Source organism: Geotrypetes seraphini, chromosome 6, assembly GCF_902459505.1.
Source record: "Geotrypetes seraphini chromosome 6, aGeoSer1.1, whole genome shotgun sequence".
NCBI lineage: Eukaryota > Metazoa > Chordata > Amphibia > Gymnophiona > Dermophiidae > Geotrypetes > Geotrypetes seraphini.
This window is the reverse complement of record NC_047089.1, coordinates 86,362,690-86,386,075: the sequence shown is the minus strand read 5'-3', so window position 1 is coordinate 86,386,075 and position 23,386 is coordinate 86,362,690. Positions and strand designations below refer to the sequence as shown.

Genomic DNA, 23,386 nt, shown 5'->3' with positions numbered 1-23,386 from the left:
CTAGGTCTTTACCCCATATGGCTGCTTGATATGATAGCAATTGTTGATGGTGTCTCTTATATTTGCACCCTCTAGCTAGTGGGGAGACAAATTTCATGTGTGTTTTTCTTACATGTCTGTTGGTTGGGAATGAGAAGAGGTCTATAATGTATTTTGGGGCTAGACCATTTAATACTTTGAAGCAGAGACATCCTAGCTTGAACTTCGTGCGCGCCTCCATCGGCAGCCAGTGTAGGAGTCGGTAGGAAGGGGTTATGTGATCGGACTTCTTCAGCCCGAAAATCATCCTGACTGCTGCATTTTGTATCAGTTGTAGTCTTTGCATTTGCTTCTGGGGGATTGTCAGATGGGTGATGTTGCAATAGTCCAGGTGGTTTAGTATTAGGGATTGTACTAGAATTCTGAAAGCTGAAGTGTGGAAGTACGCCTTAATGGACTTAAGTTTCCAGAGAGTGAAAAACCCTCTTTTGATTAAGGAGTCTATGTGGTCTTTCATGGTTAGTCCTTGGTCTAGTATTACTCCTAGAATCTTCATCGTTGGTTGAATGGGGTAGTTTAGATTGTTAATGTGTAATGGTATTGTCGTATTCTGTGCGTGTGGCGAGGCTATGAAGAATTTAGTTTTTTCTGAATTGAGCTTCAGTTTGAAATCTGTGGTCCATTGATCCATCGTGTTTAGCGCTTCAGTTGCTGTGGGGGTGATTTCAGAGGGGGATGTTGTAAACGGGATTATGATTGTGAAGTCGTCTGCATAACTGAATACTTTTATGCCTCGCTGGGTTAGCTTCGTTCCTAGTGAAGCTATATAGACGTTGAAGAGTAGTGGGGATAGTGGGGACCCCTGTGGAACGCCTGATGGGTTTCTCCATGTTTTAGAGAGGTTGTAATTGAAGCGAACTTGATAGGTGTGGGTCGTAAGGAAACCTCAGAACCAGTCCAGCACTTCGCCTCCTTTGCCGATTGAATCTAGACATTGTAGTAGTTTTTGTGATCTACCAAGTCGAATGCTGAGCTCATGTCGAATTGCATCACTAAGGCTTTGTGGCCCTTACTAAATAAGTTACGTAGGTAATCTAAGATTGCTGCTATCACCGTCTCAGTACTGAACAGAGGTTTGAAGCCTGACTGGGTTTCATGTAGCAGTGAGAACCGATCTAGGTAGTCCATCAGTTGGGTTTGTACCAAGCCTTCCATTATTTTTACGAAAAATGGGATAGATGCTACTAGTCTATAGTTGGTTGCTGAAGTTAGGGGTAGTTTGTGATTTTTTGGGATTGGGGTGATTATAATGTGACCGTTTTTTGATAGGAATTTTCCATTTTTGAAATTGTTGGACATATGAGTCCATAGTGTTATCTTAAAGTCTAAAGGGGCTGCTTTCATTATGTTGGGTGGACAGGGATCTAGGATGCAGTTTGATGTGGTATATTTGTTGTAGAGTTTTATGAAGTTATTCCATTCTAGGTCCTGAAAGGAGTTCCAATACATGTCCACTGGTGTTTCGTTTTCGTGTATGTTGGCTATTTGCTGTTCATCTGTGTTATTTGTTGGGCAGTTGTTCCTTAGGTTCACAATTTTTGAGTTAAAGTGTTGTGCTAGATCGTCTGCTGATGGAAGTTTTATGTCGTGCGTTGATTGACTGTGGCGTGTGGTGTCAAATAGATTTTTTACTAGATTGAACAATTCATGAGTGTTAATTCCTTTTGCACTTGTGTTGGATGTGTATATTTTGGATGAGTAGAATTTTTTCCTTTTTTCTTTTATCAGTTGTTTATATTCCTTTATGTTTGATCTCCAATTATTCCTGTCGGATATTTCACCTGATTTGTTCCAGATCCTTTCTAATCGTCGTATTGATTGTTTCATTTTTTGTAGTTCGGAGTCGAACCAGTTGTTATATTTATTTGAGCGGTTTGTTCTGTTTTGTTTGGGAGCTATTTTGTCTAAGATAGTTGTGCTTGTTTTTGACCATTGTTCCCAGAATTCACCTTCTTCATTCATCTCCTCGCGCGCTTCGTAGTGGGCCCAGTATTCCTCTGGGTTAAAGTGGCCCCTTGTGAGATGTTCTTTTTTTATCCTTGGGTGAGTTTTTACTTTAGTTTGGTTCCAGTTTAGATTAAAGTAATAGGTGTAGTGGTCGGACCAGATGTCGTGGTTCCAAATGCCGTTTGATATGGAAATAGTGGGATTTAGGATTTCTTTTGTGGACATAGCTACTAGATCTAGCTGGTGGCCTTTTTCATGGGTTTGTGTGGGTGAAGGAAGATTGAAGTTGAGTGAGGATAGGAAGTTTTTAAAATCTTTTGTGTCGGGATTTTTCTTGTTTTCTAGATGTAGGTTTGCATCTCCTGCTATAATATTGTAAGACGGAGTAATTGAGTTGTGTAGGATGAATTCATAGAAGTCTTCTCTGGCCTTTGACCAGCATTTTGGCGGTATATAAAATAGAATATAGGAGAGGTACTCTTCTAGGTCCTTATTGCTAATCTTGCATGCTAGTGTTTCTAGTTGGTTGGTTATCTTGGAGTCAACTAATTCTAGTTCGAGTTCTTCCTTGAGGATGACTGCTAGTCCTCCCCCTCTGCGGTCTTCACGGTTTAACATGTGAATTTTGTAGTTATCTGGTATTAGGTCATTTAGTATTGGGTCCTCTCCTGATAGTAACCATGTTTCCGTTAGAAAGAGGCAGGCTATCTTTTTGTGCACGATCCAGTCTTTGATTAAGAAAGCTTTGTTCCTTACTGATCTGGTGTTAAGGTAGGCGCAGGGAATGGAGGTAGTTGTGTTGAGTGTGGTGGGTGTATTGATTTTGATGAGTTTTATCTCCCTTGGTCTTTTTTTGAGGGTACGGTGAGGTCTGTTATTACTTGTGATCGTTTTAATATGATTTACTCTTTCTTCCTGTTGGTTAATTAGGAGCCTAATTGGTGTATCAGGTTCATGGGCGGAGTGTAGCTTTGGATAGAGTGATATAGCTTTTTTCACATTGTTGCATAGCAAATATATCAGTAGGATTGATAAGAGCTTCATGATTGCTGATTTGGAATCCTTCTACTATTGACTTATGTTGGTTTTCTGTCTATGCAGGCTTTCTGTCTTTATCAGTAAATTCTCTTGTAAAGGATTGCGAATAAATTATTATAGGATTGTGGAGGATTTGAATGGGGTAATAGTCGGTGATTGGCGGGGGGAGGAGCGGGGGTTCCGCGCTCCTTACCTTGTTGAAGGTCAGCGGATGATCCGGTGGAGCGGTCTTTAGGGCGAAAGTGTTCCTCTCAAGTGCTCCCCTCAGGTGCTCCACGAAGGCGCGCGCCGAACGGCGGTGCGCCGTTGGCGCTGGATCAATTTAAATATTAGATGTCCTCCTGCGGGATCGGGGGGGCGGAGCAGGGCTCCCACGCCGGCCCGGTCGAGCTGGGTAGTGCTGTGCGCTGGATCAATTTAAATATTTGATGTCCTCCTGCGGGATCGGGGGGGCGGAGCAGGGCTCCCACGCCGGCCCGGTCAAGCTGGGTAGTGCTGTGCGCTGGATCAATTTAAATATTAGATGTCCTCCTGCGGGATCGGGGGGGGGCGGAGCAGGGCTCTCACGCCGGCCCGGTCGAGCTGGGTAGTGCTGTGCGCTGGATCAATTTAAATTTAGATGTCCTCCTGCGGGATCGGGGGGCGGAGCAGGGCTCCCACGCCAGCCCGGTCGAGCTGGGTAGTGCTGTGCGCTGGATCAATTTAAATATTAGATGTCCTCCTGCGGGATCGGGGGGGCGGAGCAGGGCTCCCACGCCGGCCCGGTCGAGCTGGGTAGTGCTGTGCGCTGGATCAATTTAAATATTAGATGTCCTCCTGCGGGATCGGGGGGGGCGAAGCAGGGCTCCTACGCCGGCCCGGTCGAGCTGGGTAGTGTTGTGCGCTGGATCAATTTAAATATTAGATGTCCTCCTGCGGGATCGGGGGGGGCGGAGCAGGGCTCCCACGCCGGCCCGGTCGAGCTGGGTAGTGCTGTGCGCTGGATCAATTTAAATATTAGATGTCCTCCTGCGGGATCGGGGGGGCGGAGCAGGGCTCCCACGCCGGCCCGGTCGAGCTGGGTAGTGCTGTGCGCTGGATCAATTTAAATATTAGATGTCCTCCTGCGGGATCGGGGGGGCGGAGCAGTGCTCCCACGCCGGCCCGGTCAAGCTGGGTAGTGCTGTGCGCTGGATCAATTTAAATATTAGATGTCCTCCTGCGGGATCGGGGGGGCAGAGCAGGGCTCCCACGCCGGCCCGGTCGAGCTGGGTAGTGCTGTGCGCTGGATCAATTTAAATATTAGATGTCCTCCTGCGGGATCGGGGGGGCGGAGCAGGGCTGGTCATGAGGAACATAGGGAGAGGAGATACTGGACTACAAGAATGGAGGGAGGGGATATACAGGAAATTATAAAATCATGTGGGAGAGACTGGGGGAAGGAGATGAATGAGAGGAGGATGGTTAGTAAGTATTAAGGTAGAAATTTGGTAATGAGGAGTAGAGAAGAGGATAGTGAGTTGAAAGATAGAAGGAAATAAGAGGCTATGAAATAAGTGAGATGGGAAATAGGAGAGTTGGAGCATGAGAAAGGGAGATGGAAAGTTGGTAGGTAGCTGTAAAGTAAAAAGAAGGAGAAGGGTGAAATTTGAGTGGCTGGAGAGGCAGGAGAGAAAAAAAGAGAAGAGCTAAAAAGGAAAGGTCAATATATTAGAAACAGGTATAATCAAGGAATGAAACAAGACAGGAGAGAGGAGAAAAGACAAATGGACAGCAACCACTGGAAAGGGATTATTAGAAGAGAAAGGAAAGCAGAAGAGACAAAATGAGACCAACATGATGGAAAAATAAAATGTCAAGACAACAAAGGTAGAAAAAAGAGTTTTATTTTTAATTTATTAACTGGAATATGTTGGTTTTGGGATATGTATAGCACAGATCTTTATATTGTGTTCAGTAGCTTACCAAAGCTGATGTGGGGGAGAGAGTGGGCAGTGTCCCTGAGCTCAAGTGGGTAGCAGGCAGCAAAATTTCTCCTTGCTCTCTCCTAAGCCCCCTGCCCAAATACAAAATCTGGCATCTGAAGATCTCTCCTTCCAGACCAGCAACCAGAACTCTCCAAGCTCTGCAGCTGGAGGCAGCTTGGGGGTCACTGCTGTTAGCTGCAGAGCTTGGAGATTTCTGGCTGCCAAACTGGAGGAGGTGGTCTTCAGCCCAGGATCCCTGTGTATTCAGTACAAAAAAAAGTGCATATCTTTTTATTTCTCCAGTGTTGAAGTATATGCTGAGTTTAATTTCTTGGGGGTTTCCAGTTCATTTCTATTTCTATTTGTGAATTCTTGTTCTGTATTTGGTAAAGGTGTTTTGTGTGTGAAGAAGTCATTTAAAGTTTTATGTGTAGTAGTAATGGCACATGGGAAGATTGGGGGAGGGAGCAGGTCCTGCATATTGTTATCATTAGGTCTCTGACTTTGATTTCATATTTTCATTGAGCTCATTGATGACCAAAGTGGACTATGACATCAGATAAAATTAATAAGGCACATAAAGTCTGATTTTATAAAGCATAATAGTTTTTGTCGGGAACTTTTTTGGAGCTACTGAGTGAGTCCTTAGCGGGAAAGAGCTCCTGAACACCCTTTTTTAAAAAAATCTTACTCCTCTCATTTGTTTTTACCCTTTGCCTCTCCTTACCTGTAAATCACAGTCATTGTAGTAAAGAATTGCAGTTTTTCATGATTGATAATGTTGTTATGCAACCTATGAAGAGTATCAAGGAAAAGTACAAGAAAGGGAGAGTTGAAGATGAAATTTGTATTTATTGGAATTCATCATTGTTTATTGAGATTTATATACCACCCCTCGCTTTACCATCAAAGCAATTTAAAATATAAATATAGAGAAAAGAATTCCAAAATTTGATAAATGAGAAGAACACTTCACAAACAGACATTAACCACCATTATGAAGAGATTCACCTATGTTACAATAGATCAGTCTGTCGACTTTCAAGTCTGCACGAGAGCCATATTTCTTAGTCAAGGTACTAGAGTTGTGGCTGGGCCATTTCTGTCTTTCTTGTAGCCAAATAAGTAGGAGTGTTTATCATCAGAAAATGCTCCTGCACCTTGGGGCCGATATTCAGACTATGAAAGTTAGCCGGGCTGACTCCCACGGTTGGCGCTGAGCCTAGATTTTCAGTGCCAGATCATTTCTGGTGACCAGCACTGAATATCCAGTTTATTTTTGGTTACTATAAACTTAGCCAGCTAAGTTGATATTCTGGCCAGTTAAGTTTATAGCAACCAAAGATATACCAGCTATTTAAGCGGCTTGATTTAGCTGCTAAACATAGCTGACTAGCATCTCTTACCCACTACTTGTGCTGGCCTCATTCTTCCCTCTGACATCACTTCCTGGTCCCTGTAAACAGGAATCAGAGAGGGATGAGGCCAGCTGCTCGTGTCTTGTGTAGATTTGAAGAGTTATGGAGAGGGGAAAGAGGAGAGGTGCCGGTGCCCTGCCAAGATGGCACCTGGGGCGGTCCACTCTGTTGCTCCCCTCCCTCTTCTTTACTATACCAGTGATTACTCAAGTTCTTTGATTTCTATTTATTTTTATAGTGATGGGGGTCTTGACAATCTCATTGACATCAAACACCCTACAGGGAAAAGTAGTACGGGGTAAGTATTTGGGTGCAATTTCTGTCTCTGTCACTCTCTTTTGTTTGATTAGTGGTTGAAGGTGGTTGTGGTCATTCAGCTACTGACTGTAGTGCAAATGATGTTCATTTTGGTGATGGATTTCAGTCTTGAATACTTCATGAAGTTATGCTGTACCATAAGGATAATTTAATGTTAGACAAATGAGCAATAAATCACCTGATCATGAACATGAAAGGCTGAAGGAAGGGCAAATACCAAAGGCTATGTATGAAGGCCCTCAAAAGGAGCACCTGTGTTAGTTTTAGAAGAGTTAATGTAAATGAGAATTTGGGATGGCTGTCTTTCCAGCAACGTACAGTGCGAGGATCAGGAAGAAATCAAAGAAAGACTGACATTTTTTAAACAAAAATTTGTATTTTGATTTGTCTGGGTTGTAAATTTGATATACTGCCTTTCTGTTGTACCACTCATGTTTTTACCCACATTCAAATTATATACAGGTTCTTTGTCACTAGTTGGCTCGCAATTTCAGTTTATTGTACATGTGGTGAACTCTACTCTGGATTTTTGTGAAGAAATGTGCAGAAATATACTTCAGAGGCTGGGAGATCTGCTTTCGAGTTTTCCTCATGCTGTTTAGATTTTTTTTTTTTTTCAGGTCTACTTTGAATTTTCTATATCTGCTGCTAAGGGAAATCTTATGGGGTCAATATTTAAAAGCAATAATTTAGATAACAGCATTTATCTAGATAGCAGGTGCTGTTGACTGCAATATTTGGAAGTGCTAACTCAGGTGCCCACATTTATGTACATGTTACACATGCTACATGTATGTGCATATTCATGAATGCAAAAATTCTGCATAAGCCCTATTCCTCAAATATTTTTTTAACTTATATAGTGTGCACGTGCAAGAGAAGTATATATAGGGGCGAAGCATGGATGGGACAAGGACAGGGCTCCCATTTTCATGCATAATTTATTAACATTTGTTACAGTAAAATAGCACATGGTTTTGTCATTTAACAGTTAAAAGGCAAATATTGAGATCCCTTTATTAATGTGCACTAATAGATTTAGCATGTGCTAACAAACTATAAACTGTAAAGTGCTATGCATCCCATAGCGCACATTAAATCTTTTAGCGCACCTTAGTAAAAGAACTCCAATATGTGTTATTCCCTTAATGAATTCTAATAACTAACCCCCTCCTTAAATGGTAGACCTTTAAACTGTGCTTTAACCATAAACGTTCTGAAATGTTCTTAAAATCCATTTCTGCATTTTCAAAACGATGTCCAAATCAGAATAAAGACGTTCAGATCATAACATACAAAACAGATGTCCATCTCGCATGTATTTTCCAATAGGAAATACGTCAGGATATCCTGTTCAATAACACACGAGATAGATGGAATTCAAAAAAGTGTGGGATAGAAATAGAGGATCTCTAATTAGAAAACGAAGAATGTAAATTAAAGAATTAAGGCGGTACTGAACAGACTTACACGGTCTGTGTCCCATATATGGTGATTCCGTATAGGATGGGCTGGGGTGGGCATCAATGGGAACTCCACTAACTTGGAACATGAAGATGTTACTGGCCAGACTTTACGGTAGATATCCTGCAAACAGCAGGATAGTTGGATAGGCTGGATTGAGCTTGGATGGCAACTTCAGCATTTGGAACTTAGGACAATATCAGACTTTACAGTCTATTGCCCAGAAATATTAAAGAGACAAGTTAATTTAATCATGTATTTTTTAATGGGTATAACTTATGGGCAGACTGGATAGACTAGTCAGGTCTTTATCTGCCGTCATTTACTATGTTTCTATATTACTATATCTTTGTGCTGAGGGTATCCAGCATGAACAGCCATTTTACAAACTGGAATATCCAACATGTGAATGATGAAAAAAGTAAGGACAAGGACATCTGGCTGCATTTTTAGAAGAATGGCCAATCAGACATCCCTAAAGGCCTGTGATATTGACTCTTCAGTCGCTGAAGCTTCTAAGATGCTGGAAGACCCGGGGCAGGAGGCGCAAAGAGCCAACCTGGTAGGGGAGTCGCAGGGTTTTTGGAGTTTTCTTTTTTAAATGATCTGGACATAGGTACGACGAGCGAGGTGATTAAATTTGCGGATGATACGAAGTTATTCAGAGTAGTAAAGACGCAGGGGGATTGCGAAGATCTGCAACGTGACATAATCAAGCTCGAGGAATGGGCATCGACATGGCAGATGAGGTTCAACGTGGATAAGTGTAAAGTGATGCATGTCGGTAACAAAAATCTCATGCACGAATACAGGATGTCCGGGGCGGTACTTGGAGAGACCTCCCAGGAAAGGGACTTGGGAGTTCTGATCGACAAGTTGATGAAGCCGTCCACACAATGTGCGGTGGCAGCAAAAAGGGCGAACAGAATGCTAGGAATGATAAAGAAGGGGATCATGAACAGATCAGAGAAGGTTATCATGCTGCTGTACCGGGCCATGGTACGCCCTCACCTGGAGCACTGCATCCAGCACTGGTCGCAGTACCTGAAGAAGGACACGGTACTACTCGAAAGGGTCCAGAGAAGAGTGACTAAGATGGTTAAGGGGCTGGAGGAGCTGCCGTACAGCAAAAGATTAGAGAAACTGGGCCTCTTATCTCTCGAACAGAGGAGATTGAGAGGGGACATGATCGAAACATTCAAGATACTGAAGGGGATAGACTTAGTAGATAAGGACAGGTTGTTCACCCTCTCCAAGGTAGGGAGAACAAGAGGGCACGCTCTAAAGTTGAAAGGGGATAGATTCCGTACAAACGTAAAGAAGTTCTTCTTCACCCAGAGAGTGGTAGAAAGCTGGAACGCCCTTCCAGAGGCTGTTATAGGGGAAAACACCCTCCAAGGATTCAAGACAAAGTTAGACAAGTTTCTGTTGAACAAGAACGTGCGCTGGTAGGGCTAGTCTCAGTTAGGGTGCTGGTCTTAGACCAGAGGGCCGCCGCATGAGCGGACTGCTGGGCATGATGGACCACTGGTCTGACTTAGCAGTGGCAATTCTTATGTTCTTATGTTGTTATGTTTTGCCATTTGTAAACCATGGGACTGGGTTTGCTGGGGTTGCAGGACCCACAATCAGTAGGGAGGGAGGGAGGGAAGCTGCTGGCCAGGAGGGGAGGGGAGGTGGGGAGGGAGGTGACCTGTGGCAATGTCATCCTATACTGCAGGAACAAGGCCCTTTACTACTCACGTGGAGCAATGAAAAGCCTCATTCTTGAACCCACAGCAAACGGGCCAGTTTTTCCCTGTTCCTGCAGTTTTGCCACAGTTTGCCACAGAGTACAACGGGAAACAGTCGCCGTGTCATTCTCTAGGTGTCATGCCTTAATCTCTCCACTGGTCAGCTTCTCAGTCAGAGCACCCTTTTGTATCCTGATTGAGCAACTGAAATTTAGAAAACTAATTTAGATTTTCCTTTTTATGCTTTGAAGTTTCTTCCTGTTCAGTTATCATTGTTGGATATTCTGATTTTGGGCTATCCCTAGCCAAGCCCAAAACAAAACCACAACACACCGCTTTGTTATTTGAATGCACTGCAATGTTGGACATTCCCTTTTTACCTTTGCAGAATCGGGATTTGGACATAAGAACATAAGAATTGCCACTGCTGCGTCAGACCAGTGGTCCATCGTGCCCAGCAGTCCGCTCACGCGGCGGCCCCTAGGTCAAAGACCAGTGCCCTAACTGAGACCAGCCCTACCTGCGTACATTCCGGTTCAGCAGGAACTTGTCTAACTTAGTCTTGAATCACTGGAGGGTGTTTCCCCCTATAACAGCTTCCGGAAGAGCGTTCCAGTTTTCCACCACTCTGAGTGAAAAAGAACTTCCTTACATTTGTACGGAATCTATCCCCTTTTAACTTTAGAGAGTGCCCTCTCGTTCTCCCTACCTTGGAGAGGGTGAACAACCTATCTTTATATACTAAGTCTATTCCCTTCAGTATCTTGAATGTTTTGATCATGTCCCCTCTCAGTCTCTTCTTTTCAAGGGAAAAGAGGCCCAGTTTCTCTAATCTCTCACTGTACGGCAACTCCTCCAGCCCCTTAACCATTTTAATTGCTCTTCTCTGGACCCTTTTGAGTAGTACCATGTCCTTCTTCATGTACGGCGACCAGTGCTGTAAGCAGTATTCCAGGTGAGGGCGTACCCTGGCCCAGTACTGCAGCATGATAACCTTCTCTGATCTGTTCGTGATCCCTTTCTTACATTACATTACATTACATTAGTGATTTCTATTCCGCTTGTGCCTTGCGGTTCTAAGCGGATTACAAGTTAGAAGACTGGACATTTCCAGTAGCATTGCAGTACATATAATCAAGAATGCGTTAAGTTACAATTGTTGTTCTGGACTTTTCCAGGATAAATTGGTAGTAGATAGTAGATAGTGATAGGTTGTTTAGACGAATAGAGATAATATTGTCCGGATTCTGTTGTTTAGACGAGTAGAGATAATACTGTCCGGATTCGGGTGTTGCTGGTGGTGGTGTTTGGGTAGTCATGAGAGCATTTTCTAATACTTTTGTGAGGTTATGATGATGGGAAGTGTTTTTTGAAGAGATGAGTTTTGATTTCTTTTCGGAATGCTTTAATGTCTATTGATTTGGTCAGTAGATTGGTGATGGTAGTATCGATCTTTGCTGCCTGTGTCGCTAAAAGGCTGTCATATAGTTTCTTTCGTCGTGTTCCTTTGAGAGGGGGGTGAGTGAATAGGCTCTGGGTTCTCCTTAATCTGTGTGAGAGGTTACGGTGTAGTCTGTTGTTTAGGTAGCTGGGTGCTGTTCCATGTATTACTTTGTATAGTAGACAGTAGAATTTGAACTGGGATCTTGCTTTTATTGGTAGCCAGTGTGAGTCTAAATATGCTTTGGTGATGTGGTCATATTTGCCTAGTGAGTAGATGATTCTGAGGGCTGTGTTCTGAACTGTCTGTAATTGTTTTATCATGTAATTTGGGCATGATAGGTATAGGCTGTTACAGTAATCTGCAATACTCAGTACTAGGGATTGTACTAATATCTTGTATTGATCTTTGTTGAAGAATTTTCTTATTTTTCTTAGGTTACGTATTGTGAAGAATGCTCTTTGGATGATTTTGTGGATTTGAGACTGCATTGTGCAGTTTCTGTCTAGTAGGATTCCCAGGATCTTGAGTGTGCTTTGCATTGGGTACTTGATTGTATTTACTTCTAGTTCTGTGAGAGATGGTTTTTTTTTCCCTTTCCAGTAGTAGGAATTTAGTTTTTTCCGAGTTCAGTTTTAGTTTATGACTTGACATCCATTTTTCTACCGTTTCCATTATCATTTTCAGGTGGTTTGTGGATAAGGGGTCTTGAATATTAAAGGGGAGGAGGATAGTTATATCATCTGCGTAGCTGAATGATACTGTGTTTAGGGCGTCTAGGGTTATGCCTAGGGATGCTATGAAGAGGTTAAATAATATGGGTGATAATGGTGATCCTTGTGGTACTCCACATGGGTTTGACCATGGGTCGGATATGTGCTCTTTTGATTTGACTTTGTATGTTCGTGTTTTGAGGAAGCTTTGGAACCATTTGTGAACATTACCTGAGATTCCTATTGCGTCTAATATCTGGAGTAATGTGTGATGGTCAACTAGGTCGAATGCCGCAGAAAGATCGAGTTGAATGAGAAGCAGCTTGTTTCCTTTGCTGAGGTGTTGACGGGCAATGTCTAATAGTGATACCAGTAGAGTTTCTGTGCTATAGTTGGATCTGAATCCAGATTGTGATGGATGTAGTATGTGATGGTCTTCAAGGTAGTTTCTTAATCATTCCTAGCATTCTGTTCACCATTTTCGCTGCCGCCACACATTGCACAGACAGCTTTATCAACTTGTCGACCAGTATTCCCAAGGCTCTTTCCTGGGGGGTCTCTCCAATACCGCCCCAGACATCCTGTATTTGTGTATAAGATTTTTGTTACCGACATGCATCATCTTAAATTTATCCACGTTGAACCTCATTTGCCATGTTGCGGCCCATTTCACGAGCGTGTTTATATCACGTTGCAGATCTTCGCAATCCTCCTGCGTCTTCACTACTCTCAATAAATTTAATCACCTCACTCATCGTGCCAATTTCCAGATCGTTTATAAATATGTTGAAGAGCACGGGCCCAAGCACAAGCACATGGATGTCCATTTAGGCATTCTGAGACATTCATATGCTCATGTAGATAAAAAAGATGTGGAACTTGGGAGCTGAGCGAAGCTTGGATAGGCCAGGAGCAGAGGAGATAAGGGACTGTTCTCTGCTTTACTCCAGGCTCACCATTTCCCCTTCTATTCCCTATAGGCTGCTTAGAAGGAAGGGGATAGAGCAGAATGCCTTTGCTGCACTAAAGTCTGAAAATAAGTGGTGGAACTACATTCTAGGTTGTTTCCCCACAAATTAGGCCCTGCTTCCTACAACTCTCACTTTTGGGCTGTGATCATGTAATTGATTGCCATGTAGAATTTGGGCAACTATAAAGAAATAGGGCTTCTAGTTTTAGATATTTATAAATTGTAAATCTATGGATCACTGTTGAAATGCCACAGTCAACATTATTTTTAAATGCCAGTTACAGCATTTAAATATTTTATCTGCATTCAGTACCACTGTTTGCCGATAACTCTGAATAGTGGTGATATTGAATCGCTGACTGGATATTTGTTTTGAATTATAGGTTACAGATTAGTAAGGTTAGCAATTTCAAGTTTGAGCTCTGCTAGGACTCTGAGGCCCTGATTCTGTATAGGATGCCCGGGAGAGGTGTCCTATTCAGAATCGGGCCTACACTAAACCCTGATTCTGTAACCGGCGTCCATGTTACAGACGCTGGTTAGAGGATCGGGTTAGATTAGACACGGCCCGCTACACTTATCGCGGCAAGGGATCTCTCTGCCGCTATAAGTATAGCGGGCCGCGTCCCCCTGTCCGATTGCAGGCAGGAGGGTGCCCAAAACCTCATGCCGAAAGATGCTCCCGCCCGACACTACTGACCGCCCCCCCCGACACTACCGACTGCCCCCCCCACTGACACTACCGACCGCCCCGCCCCCCCGACATTACCGATTTCCCTCCCACCCCGACACTACCGATCTGGCAGGAGGGTGCCCAAACCCTCCTGCCAGAAGATGCCCCCCCCGACACTACTGATCGCTGGCAGGAGAGTGCTCAAACCCTCCTGCCAGAAGATGCCCCCCCCGACAATATCGATCGCTGGCAGGAGGGTGCCCAATCCCTCCTGCCCGAAGATGAACCCTCCCCCCCCCGCGCTAACAGCCCCCAAACCTCCCCACCACCAAACTAACCTTTTATTTTGGCCAGACGGGTTTTGCCCGTCCAGCCGGCAGGCCCGCCTCGTCGAAAAGAGGTGGGCCCGCCCCTTCCCGGCCCATCCCGCCAAAGCCTAAGGCCTCATTGGCCCAGGCTTTAGAAGCCTGGACCAATCAGGCCTTAGGCATAGCGGGTCCGCCCATCCCCACTTAATCTAAGGCCTGATTGGCCCAGGCTCTAGGCGCCTGGGCCAATCAAGCCTTAGACTTAGTGGGGATGGGTGGACCCGCTATGCCTAAGGCCTGATTGGTCCAGGCTTCTAGAGCCTGGGCCAATCAGGCCTTAGGCTTCGGCGGGATGGGCCGGGCCTGCCTCATTTCGACGAAGCGGGCCTGCCGGCTGGACGGGCAAGACCCGTCTGGCCAAAAGAAAAGGTTAGTTTGGTGGGGGGGAGGCTTGGGGACTGTTAGCGCGGGGGGGGGAGGGTGCGTCTTTGGGCAGGAGGGATTGGGCACCCTCCTGCCAGCGATCGATATTGTCGGGGGGGCATCTTCTGGCAGGAGGGTTTGGGCACCCTCCTGCCGGCGATCGGTAGTGTCAGGGGGGGCATCTTCTGGCAGGAGGGTTTGGGCACCCTTCTGCCAGATCGGTAGTGTCGGGGTGGGAGGGAGATCGGTAATGTCGGGGGGCGGGGCGGTCGGTAGTGTCAGGGGGGGCGGTCGGTAGTGTCGGGGGGAGCATCTTTCGGCATGAGGTTTTGCACCTTCCTGCCTACAATCGGACAGGGGGCTGCGGCCCGCTATATTTATAGCGGCAGAGAGATCCCTTGCCGCAATAAGTATAGCGGCCGCGTCTACTTACAATGTAGGAAGTTCTTCTTCACTGAAAGGGTGGTTGATCGCTGGAATAGTCTTCCACTCCAGGTTATTGAGGCCAGCAGCGTGCCAGATTTTAAGGCCAGATGGGATAGACATGTGGGATCTATCCGCAAAGATAAATAGGGTGGGTCATTAGAGTGGCCAGACTTGATGGGCCGTGGCCCTTATCTGCCGTCTATTTCTATGTTTCTATGTTTACATTGTAAGCGTCTCTTCCTCTACTAGGGAGATGCGTAGGGCCGCCTAGGTTCATCTAAGGCCCTTAGGCGAGCTTAGGCGTCTTGTGTGTCTCCCTAGGCTCCCGGAGGCGCCTTCAATATAGGCGGCCTGCCTGGAGAGCATTTTTTTAAAAAACGTGCATCCCGATTGGCTGATTAGACAGCTGTAGGACGCCTACAGCTGCCTAAAATCGGGACGCACTTTGGAGAATCAGGGCCTGAGGCCCCAATGCGCAAAAGGTTTCCTTGCAAGGAAATTCTGCCGATGCACAAAAGGGTTTTCTGTGGCTGCTACCAATCGTTGGTAGGAACCACCGAGAGTCCTATGTTAATCCATTACAAGGATGCCGTGTAATGCACAGCAGGGCAATGCATTGTTTCCCGTGCAATTTTACTGACAGGGTCTAAGCTGTCGTAGTCTTACTTTATTGTCAGTGCCTGAGTGTTGATTGGCTCAGGCACTGGCAGGAAAGTAAGGCTATGACAGTCCATCCTGCCGGAAAAGCCCTCGACAGCCATTAAAAATAAATTGTCCCACCAATCCCCCATCCATGACTCCCTGTCCCTTCCTGAAAAAGCCCGCCGATCCCTACCCCTGATACCGCCCCCTCCTCAAGCCCCCATACTTTTTTTTCAAGATCAGCATGAGGGACATCTACTCCCTCCTGCCTCGGTTGCTGCAACCGAGATTCCCCACATCCCCAACCCCCCCACCTTCTAATGAAGACTGAACATAAGAATTGCTGCTGCTGGGTCACGTGGCTCAATTGGCGGCCCTCTGGTGAAAGACCAGCGCCCTAACTGAGATTAGCCCTACCTGCGTACGTTCTGGTTCAGCAGGAACTTGTTTAACTTTGTCTTGAATCCCTGGAGGGTGTTTTCCCCTATGACAGACTCCGGAAGAGCGTTCCAGTTTTCTACCACTTTCTGGGTGAAGAAGAACTTCCTTATGTTTGTACGGAATCTATCCCCTTTCAGTTTTAGAGAGTGCCCTCTCGTTCTCCCTACCTTGGAGAGGGTGAACAAGCTGTCCTTATCTACTAAGTCTATTCCCTTCAGTACCTTGAATGTTTCGATCATGTTTATTTTATTTATTTATTTATTTATTTATTTATTCGATTTTTTAGCCCGTCCTCCCAAAAGAGCCCAGAACGGGTTACAATGAATATATTGGTGCATTAAAATTATAAGTAAGATAGGTACTTAGAAATTCATGTCCCCTCTCAATCTCCTCTGTTCGAGGGAGAAAAGGCCCAGTTTCTCTAATCTTTCACTGTATAGCAACTCCTCCAGCCCCTTAACCATTATAGTCACTCTTCTCTGGACCCTTTCCAATAGTACCGTGTCCTTCTTCATGTACGGCGACCAGTGCTGGTCGCAGTACTCCAGGTAAGGGCACACCATGGCCCCGTACAGCATGATAACCTTCTCCGATCTGTTCGTGATTCCCTTCTTTATCATTCCTAGCATTCTGTTCTCCCTTTTCGCTGCCGCCGCCACACATGTGAGCCACACCAGTTCTTTGTTCTTTTTCCTCTTGGATCCCTTGTTGATACGCGATATATATAGATTTTGCGCCTCAGTGACTGTGTCCTTAAAAAGGGACCAAGCTTGCTTTAGCATTTTTACAGTGCTTATCCTCTTCTTAATCTTCCCTACCATGATTCTCATCCCTTCGTAATTCCCTTTTCGGAAGTTCAGTGCCGTGGCTGTCGTTTTGGACTGATGTTTCTCCCCTGCGTCCAGATCGAAGCGAATCATTTTGTGATCGCTGTTTCTCAGCGTCCCTTCTACTTCTACATCTTGTGCCGGTCCTTGCAGACCATTTAGAATTAAGTCCAGAATTGCATTTCCTCTAGTATTTTCCTTGACAAGTTGTTCCAGGAAGCAATCGCCTACAGCATCCAAGAACTTGGTCTAAAGCAGCCGGAGGTGCCTAGGTTCCAGTCTATTCCCAGATAGTTGAAGTCGCCCGTGATAACTGCGTTGCCTCCCTTGCAGTTGCGTTTAATCTCGTCCATCATTTCTCTTTCAATTTCTTTGGACTGCCCTGGGGGTCGGTAGTAGATGCTGATCTTAGTTTCCAGGCTATTTGTTCCCGGAATTTTGACCCATGGAGACTCTAACTTATCCGTCAGTTGTGGCAGGTTCTCTCCAGTAGATTCAATTCCCTCTTTGATGTATATGGCAATGCCCCCTCCTTTTTGAACCACTCTGTCTCTGTGGTATAGTTTGTATCCCAGTAGCAATGGCAGACCTTACCCTTCCTGAACCAATTAGGGCCTTAAGTCCCTCCCAGTGCATCCCCGAAAAAAACTTTTTTATTCTGAATTTATTGAAATATGTCAGCTTTCAGAAATGGTTTTCAACAACATAAAGGCAAAGTGAAGTACTATGAAAACAAATCAGCCAAACTTCACTAAGGTGGGCTTTACAAAGTTGTGCTTCTAGAAGAAAGTCACAGTGAGGACAACTTGAAAGTTCTTTGATTTCTCTAATATAATTTAATGAAAATACTGAGGGCTCCTTTTACTAAGCTGCGATAGCAGTTTTAGCGCATGCTTAGCACTTGCTAAATTGCCGTGCGCGCTAGATGCTAATGCCAGCATTGAACTGGCATTAGTTCTAGCCATGTAGCGCGGGTTTAGCGTGCTAAAATTCTGCGTGCACTAAAAATGCTGTCACAGATTAGTAAAAGGAGCCCTGAATTGTACTGAAATTCTGGATAGTAATTAGCAAAAATATTGTTTAAATATTGTCAAATATTACTTGCAGAATTTGGATTATTTTGCGCAGAATTCCTCCAGGAGTGCATGCAGATCTATCTCATGCACATTCATTGTGCATATCCTGAAAACCCTCTGGCCCTGATTCTGTATAGGACGCCCAGGAGAGTACCGCCGGTTAGAGAACGGGTTAAATTAGACGCGGCCGCTATACTTATGGCAGCAAGGGATCTCCCTGCTGCAATAAGTATAGCGGTCACAGTCGCGGCCGCCTGTCCCATCGCCAACAGGAGGATGCCCAGTCCTCCTGCCGGAACCCCCCTGGAACCCCCCTCCCCCCCAAACTGGTAATCGCAGTCAGGAGGATGCCCAGACCTCCTGCTGGAACCCCCCTCCACCCCAAACTGGTAATCGCGGGCAGGAGGATGCCCAATCCTCCTGCCGGAAAGCCCAACGACCCCCCTTCCCCCCAAAAAACTAACCTCCCTCCCCCAACTAACTTTACATGTTGGTCGGCTGGACGGGTCTTGCTGCCGTCCAGCCAACGGGCCCGCCTCGTGGAAATGAGATGGGCCCGCCCCTTCCCGGCCCATCCCTGCTAAATCTAAGGCCTGATTGGCCCAGGCTCTAGAAGCCTGGACCAATCAGGCCTTAGGCATAGCGGGTCCGCCCATCCCCACTAATCCTAAGGCCTGATTGGGGGGGAGGGGGGTTCCAGGGGGGTTCCGGCAGGAGGACTGGGCATCCTCTGCCCGCTGTTACCAGTTTGGGGGGAGGGGGGTTTCAGGGGGGTTCCGGCAGGAGGACTGGGCATCCTCTGCCCGCGATTACCAGTTTGGGGGGGAGGGGGGTTCCAGGGGGGTTCCAGCAGGAGGACTGGGCATCCTCCTGCCCGCGATTACCAGTTTGGGGGAGAGGGGTTCCAGGGGGGTTCCGGCAGGAGGACTGGGCATCCTCCTGTCGGCAATGGGACAGGCGGCCGCGACTGCGGCCGCTATACTTATGGCAGCAGGGAGATCCCTTGCTGCCATAAGTATAGCAGCCGCGTCTACTTACAATGTAGACCAGCATTTTGCTGGCCTACATTTTAAGCGTCTCTTCCTCTACTAGGGAGACGCGTAGGCGAGCTTAGGCGTCTTGCGGGTCTCCCTAGGCTCCGGAGGCACCTTCAATATTGGCGGCCTGCCTGGGGAACATTTTTTAAAAAAACGTGCATCCCGATTGGCTGATTAGACAGTTGTAGGACGCCTACAGCTGCCTAAAATCGGGATGCACTTTGGAGAATCAGGCCCTCTGGGTCTAGGTGTGTCTCGAGGACTAACCCTTCTCAAATTCTCCTTAGAGAATATGCTGTATATGAACTTACCTTGGAGCAGGTGTAAATTTGTGCAACAGCATTTGTGCATTCTTATGGGTAGTTGTGTATCTATTATATAAAGGCACATAGGCAGAGGCACATAAATTGCCTCTTTAAATCTATCAAAAATACTCTCATATATAACATATGATTCAGTTTTTAGGAAATTTCATCCTGCAGATAGTCTGCAGTAACATGCAGAACTGTTTAACTCATTTTTTTTGTCATTGATTTAAGATTTATAGATTAACTTCAGATTAATGTTATTTCATTGTACATTGTCAGCAACCATAATTTTCATTAGAACCATTTCAGCTGATAACTTATCTCTGAACTTATTCTCTCATATTTGGATGTTTGATGGCTCAGTCTTTATAAAATCAGCATAAAAAGGCACATTTCTGAAAATTGCCCTGCAATAAAATTACCCCCAAATTGTTAGTGCATGCATATAAATCAGTTTCAGGCATGTTTGGGTGCAGATGTCCCTTTATCTTTGCTAGAATTTCAATAATAATAAAAATCTGAGCCATAGAAATAGAGCTTTAAGTACACCACATCACTCAATTAAATTTAATGAATGAATAATCACTGTAGATCTATAAAATGTACTTTTGCATTAAACTTTCTGAAATGCTCATATCTCTGCCAAATTTTCATTTTCACTAAGGCTTGTTAGATGTTACCTTATTGAAGATTGGTTGTAATATGACTAATTTAATCATTTTTATTTTAAATAAAGCCAAGGACTTGATAACCTCATTGATGTGTCACGCAGTGGAGGAAAAGTTAATAAAAGGTAAGACTTCCTACACCTCCACTTTCACCTATTCAAAATATATTATGGATATGATCATGTAATTCTTGCTAGGTAGATTTGAAGCTGCTTGATTTTAGTAGTAGACATAAAGCATAATGAACTGATAGTCATTTCATACTGTGAGATGTTTTCCATATAGAGGACAGTAATCAAACTGCTCACATTGTTGCCAATTCCATGATACTTTTTTTCTCAGAGGATGTGGTCATAGCCTAGAAGATCCTATGAGAGTAAAGGACCCTCTCAATGGATCTCTTTGACACTCATCTGAATAACAAAGTCCCTCCAGATTGAGATCACATGACAGCTAAGCCTCAGATGCCGCCTTCTTTCATTGGGAGACAGGTCTTCTGTAGGCATATCCTCCCATACCGTTTTTTCTCGTTTTTATACAATCACGCAAAAGGATAGTGACTCTTACAACTATTTGATTACAGACTCCTGAGGCAGGCCCTCTTGGGCCTCAGGATGAAACACGATCATGATGAAACACAATTGTGTCAAGTCTTGTGATATAACAAAAGGCATTGAACACCAAGAAGTCTCCTTTGCTGGTTGTTTTCCACTTTTCAAGTATTGGGAAGTTGACTTCTCCTGTTCTTTTGGGCCTTATTGGCCAAGGCAGATATGGTTGGCAATTGGCTTCCAGAAATCTGTGGACATCAGACTGTTTTCTGACCCTTATTACTCAAAACATCCCAACCTCTAGATCTTGGCCCCTCATGGCTTAGATGTTGAGAGGTTAGTAGTTGACTCTCTCCACTTCCATAAATGTATTGTTCTGTATTTTTCCGACGAAATGAAAAAAGTGGAAAATCACTGGACTAACTGCCTCTTTTACAAAGCTGCACTAGCAGCTGCTGCACGGCAACGGCCCCGAAGCCCTTTAAATCTCTATGGGCTTTGGGGCCATTAGTGCAGAGCAGCCGCTAGCGCGGCTTTGTAAAAGAGGCTGTAAGTGTGTAGCCCTTGATGGAGACTGCCCCAACTTTGTTGGTTGGGCTGAAAACTTTTCAGCAGCCCCTCATAATGGCACAATTTTTCAAGATCCACATATAAAATGGCCAATAGGACCTTTCATTGTAATTGACTTGTTACTGTTTAACATGGCAGGGCATGGAATTTCTTTTACATTTGATCCATGCATCTAAGAAGCTCTTAAATTTTACATCTGCAAATACAGGCCACACCACCTTATTCAACATTGGACTTTCATTAGAATAGTTCATTACAAATGACTGTATATTCTTTCCTTCATTATAATTTCTCTTATCATTCAAAAGTTATTCACAATGATTGTATTTAGCATGACTATATGCTTTTTAAAGAATATTTTTATTATAACTGCATTTACATAAATATTCAATTAAGATCTTCAATTTCTTCTCAAAATTATTCCTATTACTGCAAATCCTACGGTATCTCAAGAATTGTGAAAAAAGGCAAGTTGTTGCAAAGATGTCGAGGGTGGCAACTGTCATATCTTAAAAAAAGTGTTCCTATCTGTATTTTTCTTGAAAATCATAGTTTGAAAATTCCCCCTAACTTGGGATACTTGAACATCCAAAAATGACATAGTGTCAAAGGAAAACTGATATGTGAACTAAATATACGAATTACAATTATTTAACCATTTATGAAAAAATAAAAATTCTTCAATCGATCCTGTCCATAAAACAAAAATATCATCAATATATCTGTACCATACATATAGTTTATTCAAAAAAGGTGAAAAATCCACTCATTCTCAAATTCATTCATAAACAAACATGCCACCGAAGAAGCAAAGGTCACGCCCATTGGTAGACCAGAAATTGTAGCTGATCTATAAAAAGAAAAAAAGTTCTTTCATAAAGATTCTTCCTAATTTCAAAATAAAATATGTAGGAACCTTATGTGGTCTCATTCTTTTTTTCTAAAACATTCTCTATTACCTGTAATGCTTCACCTTGAGGAATAGATGTATAAAGTACAGTGATATCTAGAGTAACTAACAAAAAAGGTTTATCTAGAACTTGAACAGAATATAAAATATTTAGAAAATTACTAGTATCTTTCACTATTTTAGCACACGTACATGATCAGCTTGCGCTAGCTGAAAAATTACCGCCTGCTTAAAAGGAGGCGGTAGTGGCTAGCACGCGGGGCATTTTAGCGCGTGCTAAAACCACTAGCACACCTTTGTAAAAGGAGCCCTATGTTTTATGATTTTTCACTTCAGTTCTCAAAAAGAAATCAATATACACAGATAAAGGTTCCAATAAAGATTCTCTAGAAGATATAATCGGTCTTCCTGGTGGTCACTATAAATTCTTATGAATTTTTGGTAGCATGTACAGCACAGGAATTCCAGGATAATAACTATCTAAAAATTTGATTTCCTTTAGTTTAAAAAAAACTTGTGATAATGCATTTTATGTAATATTCATAATCCTGGATTTTAAACGAGTCAGATTTTTGCACTTTGGAAACTAAAGACCATCAAAAAAATATTTTGACCCTCTATCTTTTAGACTGTGGTGCAGGCATTGGTACTATCCATATTAGAGTATTGTAACATTGTCTATTTGGGAGTACCAAAGAAAATTTTGAGAAAATTGAGAATAGTGCAGAATATGGCTGTTCGTCTGATATTTGGACTGAAGAAAAGTGATCATGTCAGTCCTTATTATCGACTATTGCATTGGCTACCAGTGGAAGCACGAGTAATATTTACATTTCCATGTATTTGTTTTAAATTGGTTTGGGGATTGGCCCTTACCTACCTTTTATCTCATTTTGCGCTATATCACCCTGTGAGGATAACCAAGAATTGTAACTTATTTGCATACCCGAAGATCCTAGGCTGCAAATATAGGTCTTTTCTAAATAGGATGCTTGCATTTCAAGCAAGTAAACAACAATCCTGGTTGGGTAATTATATTGGAGGAGCCATGCTGTCTTATGGCGCATTTCGAAAAGAAATCAAGACTATACTATTTGATAAATTTATCTCCTAATTCGAAGTTTTATTCATAACTTAAAAATTTTACTGTCTTTTTTAGCTAACATGTATTTACTCCATCAATATTTTGTATTTTGCTGATTGTCCAGTATTTCTCTTTTGTGTAAACTGCCTAGAATTCATTTGATTGTAGCGGTATAGAAGAATAAAGTTATGTTATGTTTTCAAATGTAAGTTCTTATACATTGAAATATCATTCAACTGTCGCTCTACTTCTTCATGAGACCTATTCAGTAGCTCCTCTCTTATCTGCTTTCTTTATAATGACGTCAGCGTTACGTTGAAGAACTCAAAGGGAATTTTTTTCTTCCTTGGTAAAATTATTAAGCTTATGTTCAAATGTATAATTTTTCATTTAATTAAATACCACATTCTTAAAA

General features: G+C 43.7%; 1 protein-coding gene across 6 annotated transcripts in view; it reads left to right on the top strand.

Moving 5' to 3' along the window:
- The window catches only part of SCEL (sciellin), a 314,001-nt gene that overhangs the window by 216,989 nt on the left and 73,626 nt on the right, over positions 1–23,386 (top strand). For all 6 annotated transcript variants that reach the window (XM_033948694.1, XM_033948696.1, XM_033948691.1 and 3 more), the window contains 2 exons: positions 6,627–6,686; positions 19,925–19,981. In XM_033948694.1, coding sequence (XP_033804585.1) covers positions 6,627–6,686; positions 19,925–19,981 — 117 coding nt within the window. The remainder of the gene's footprint in view (positions 1–6,626; positions 6,687–19,924; positions 19,982–23,386) is intronic.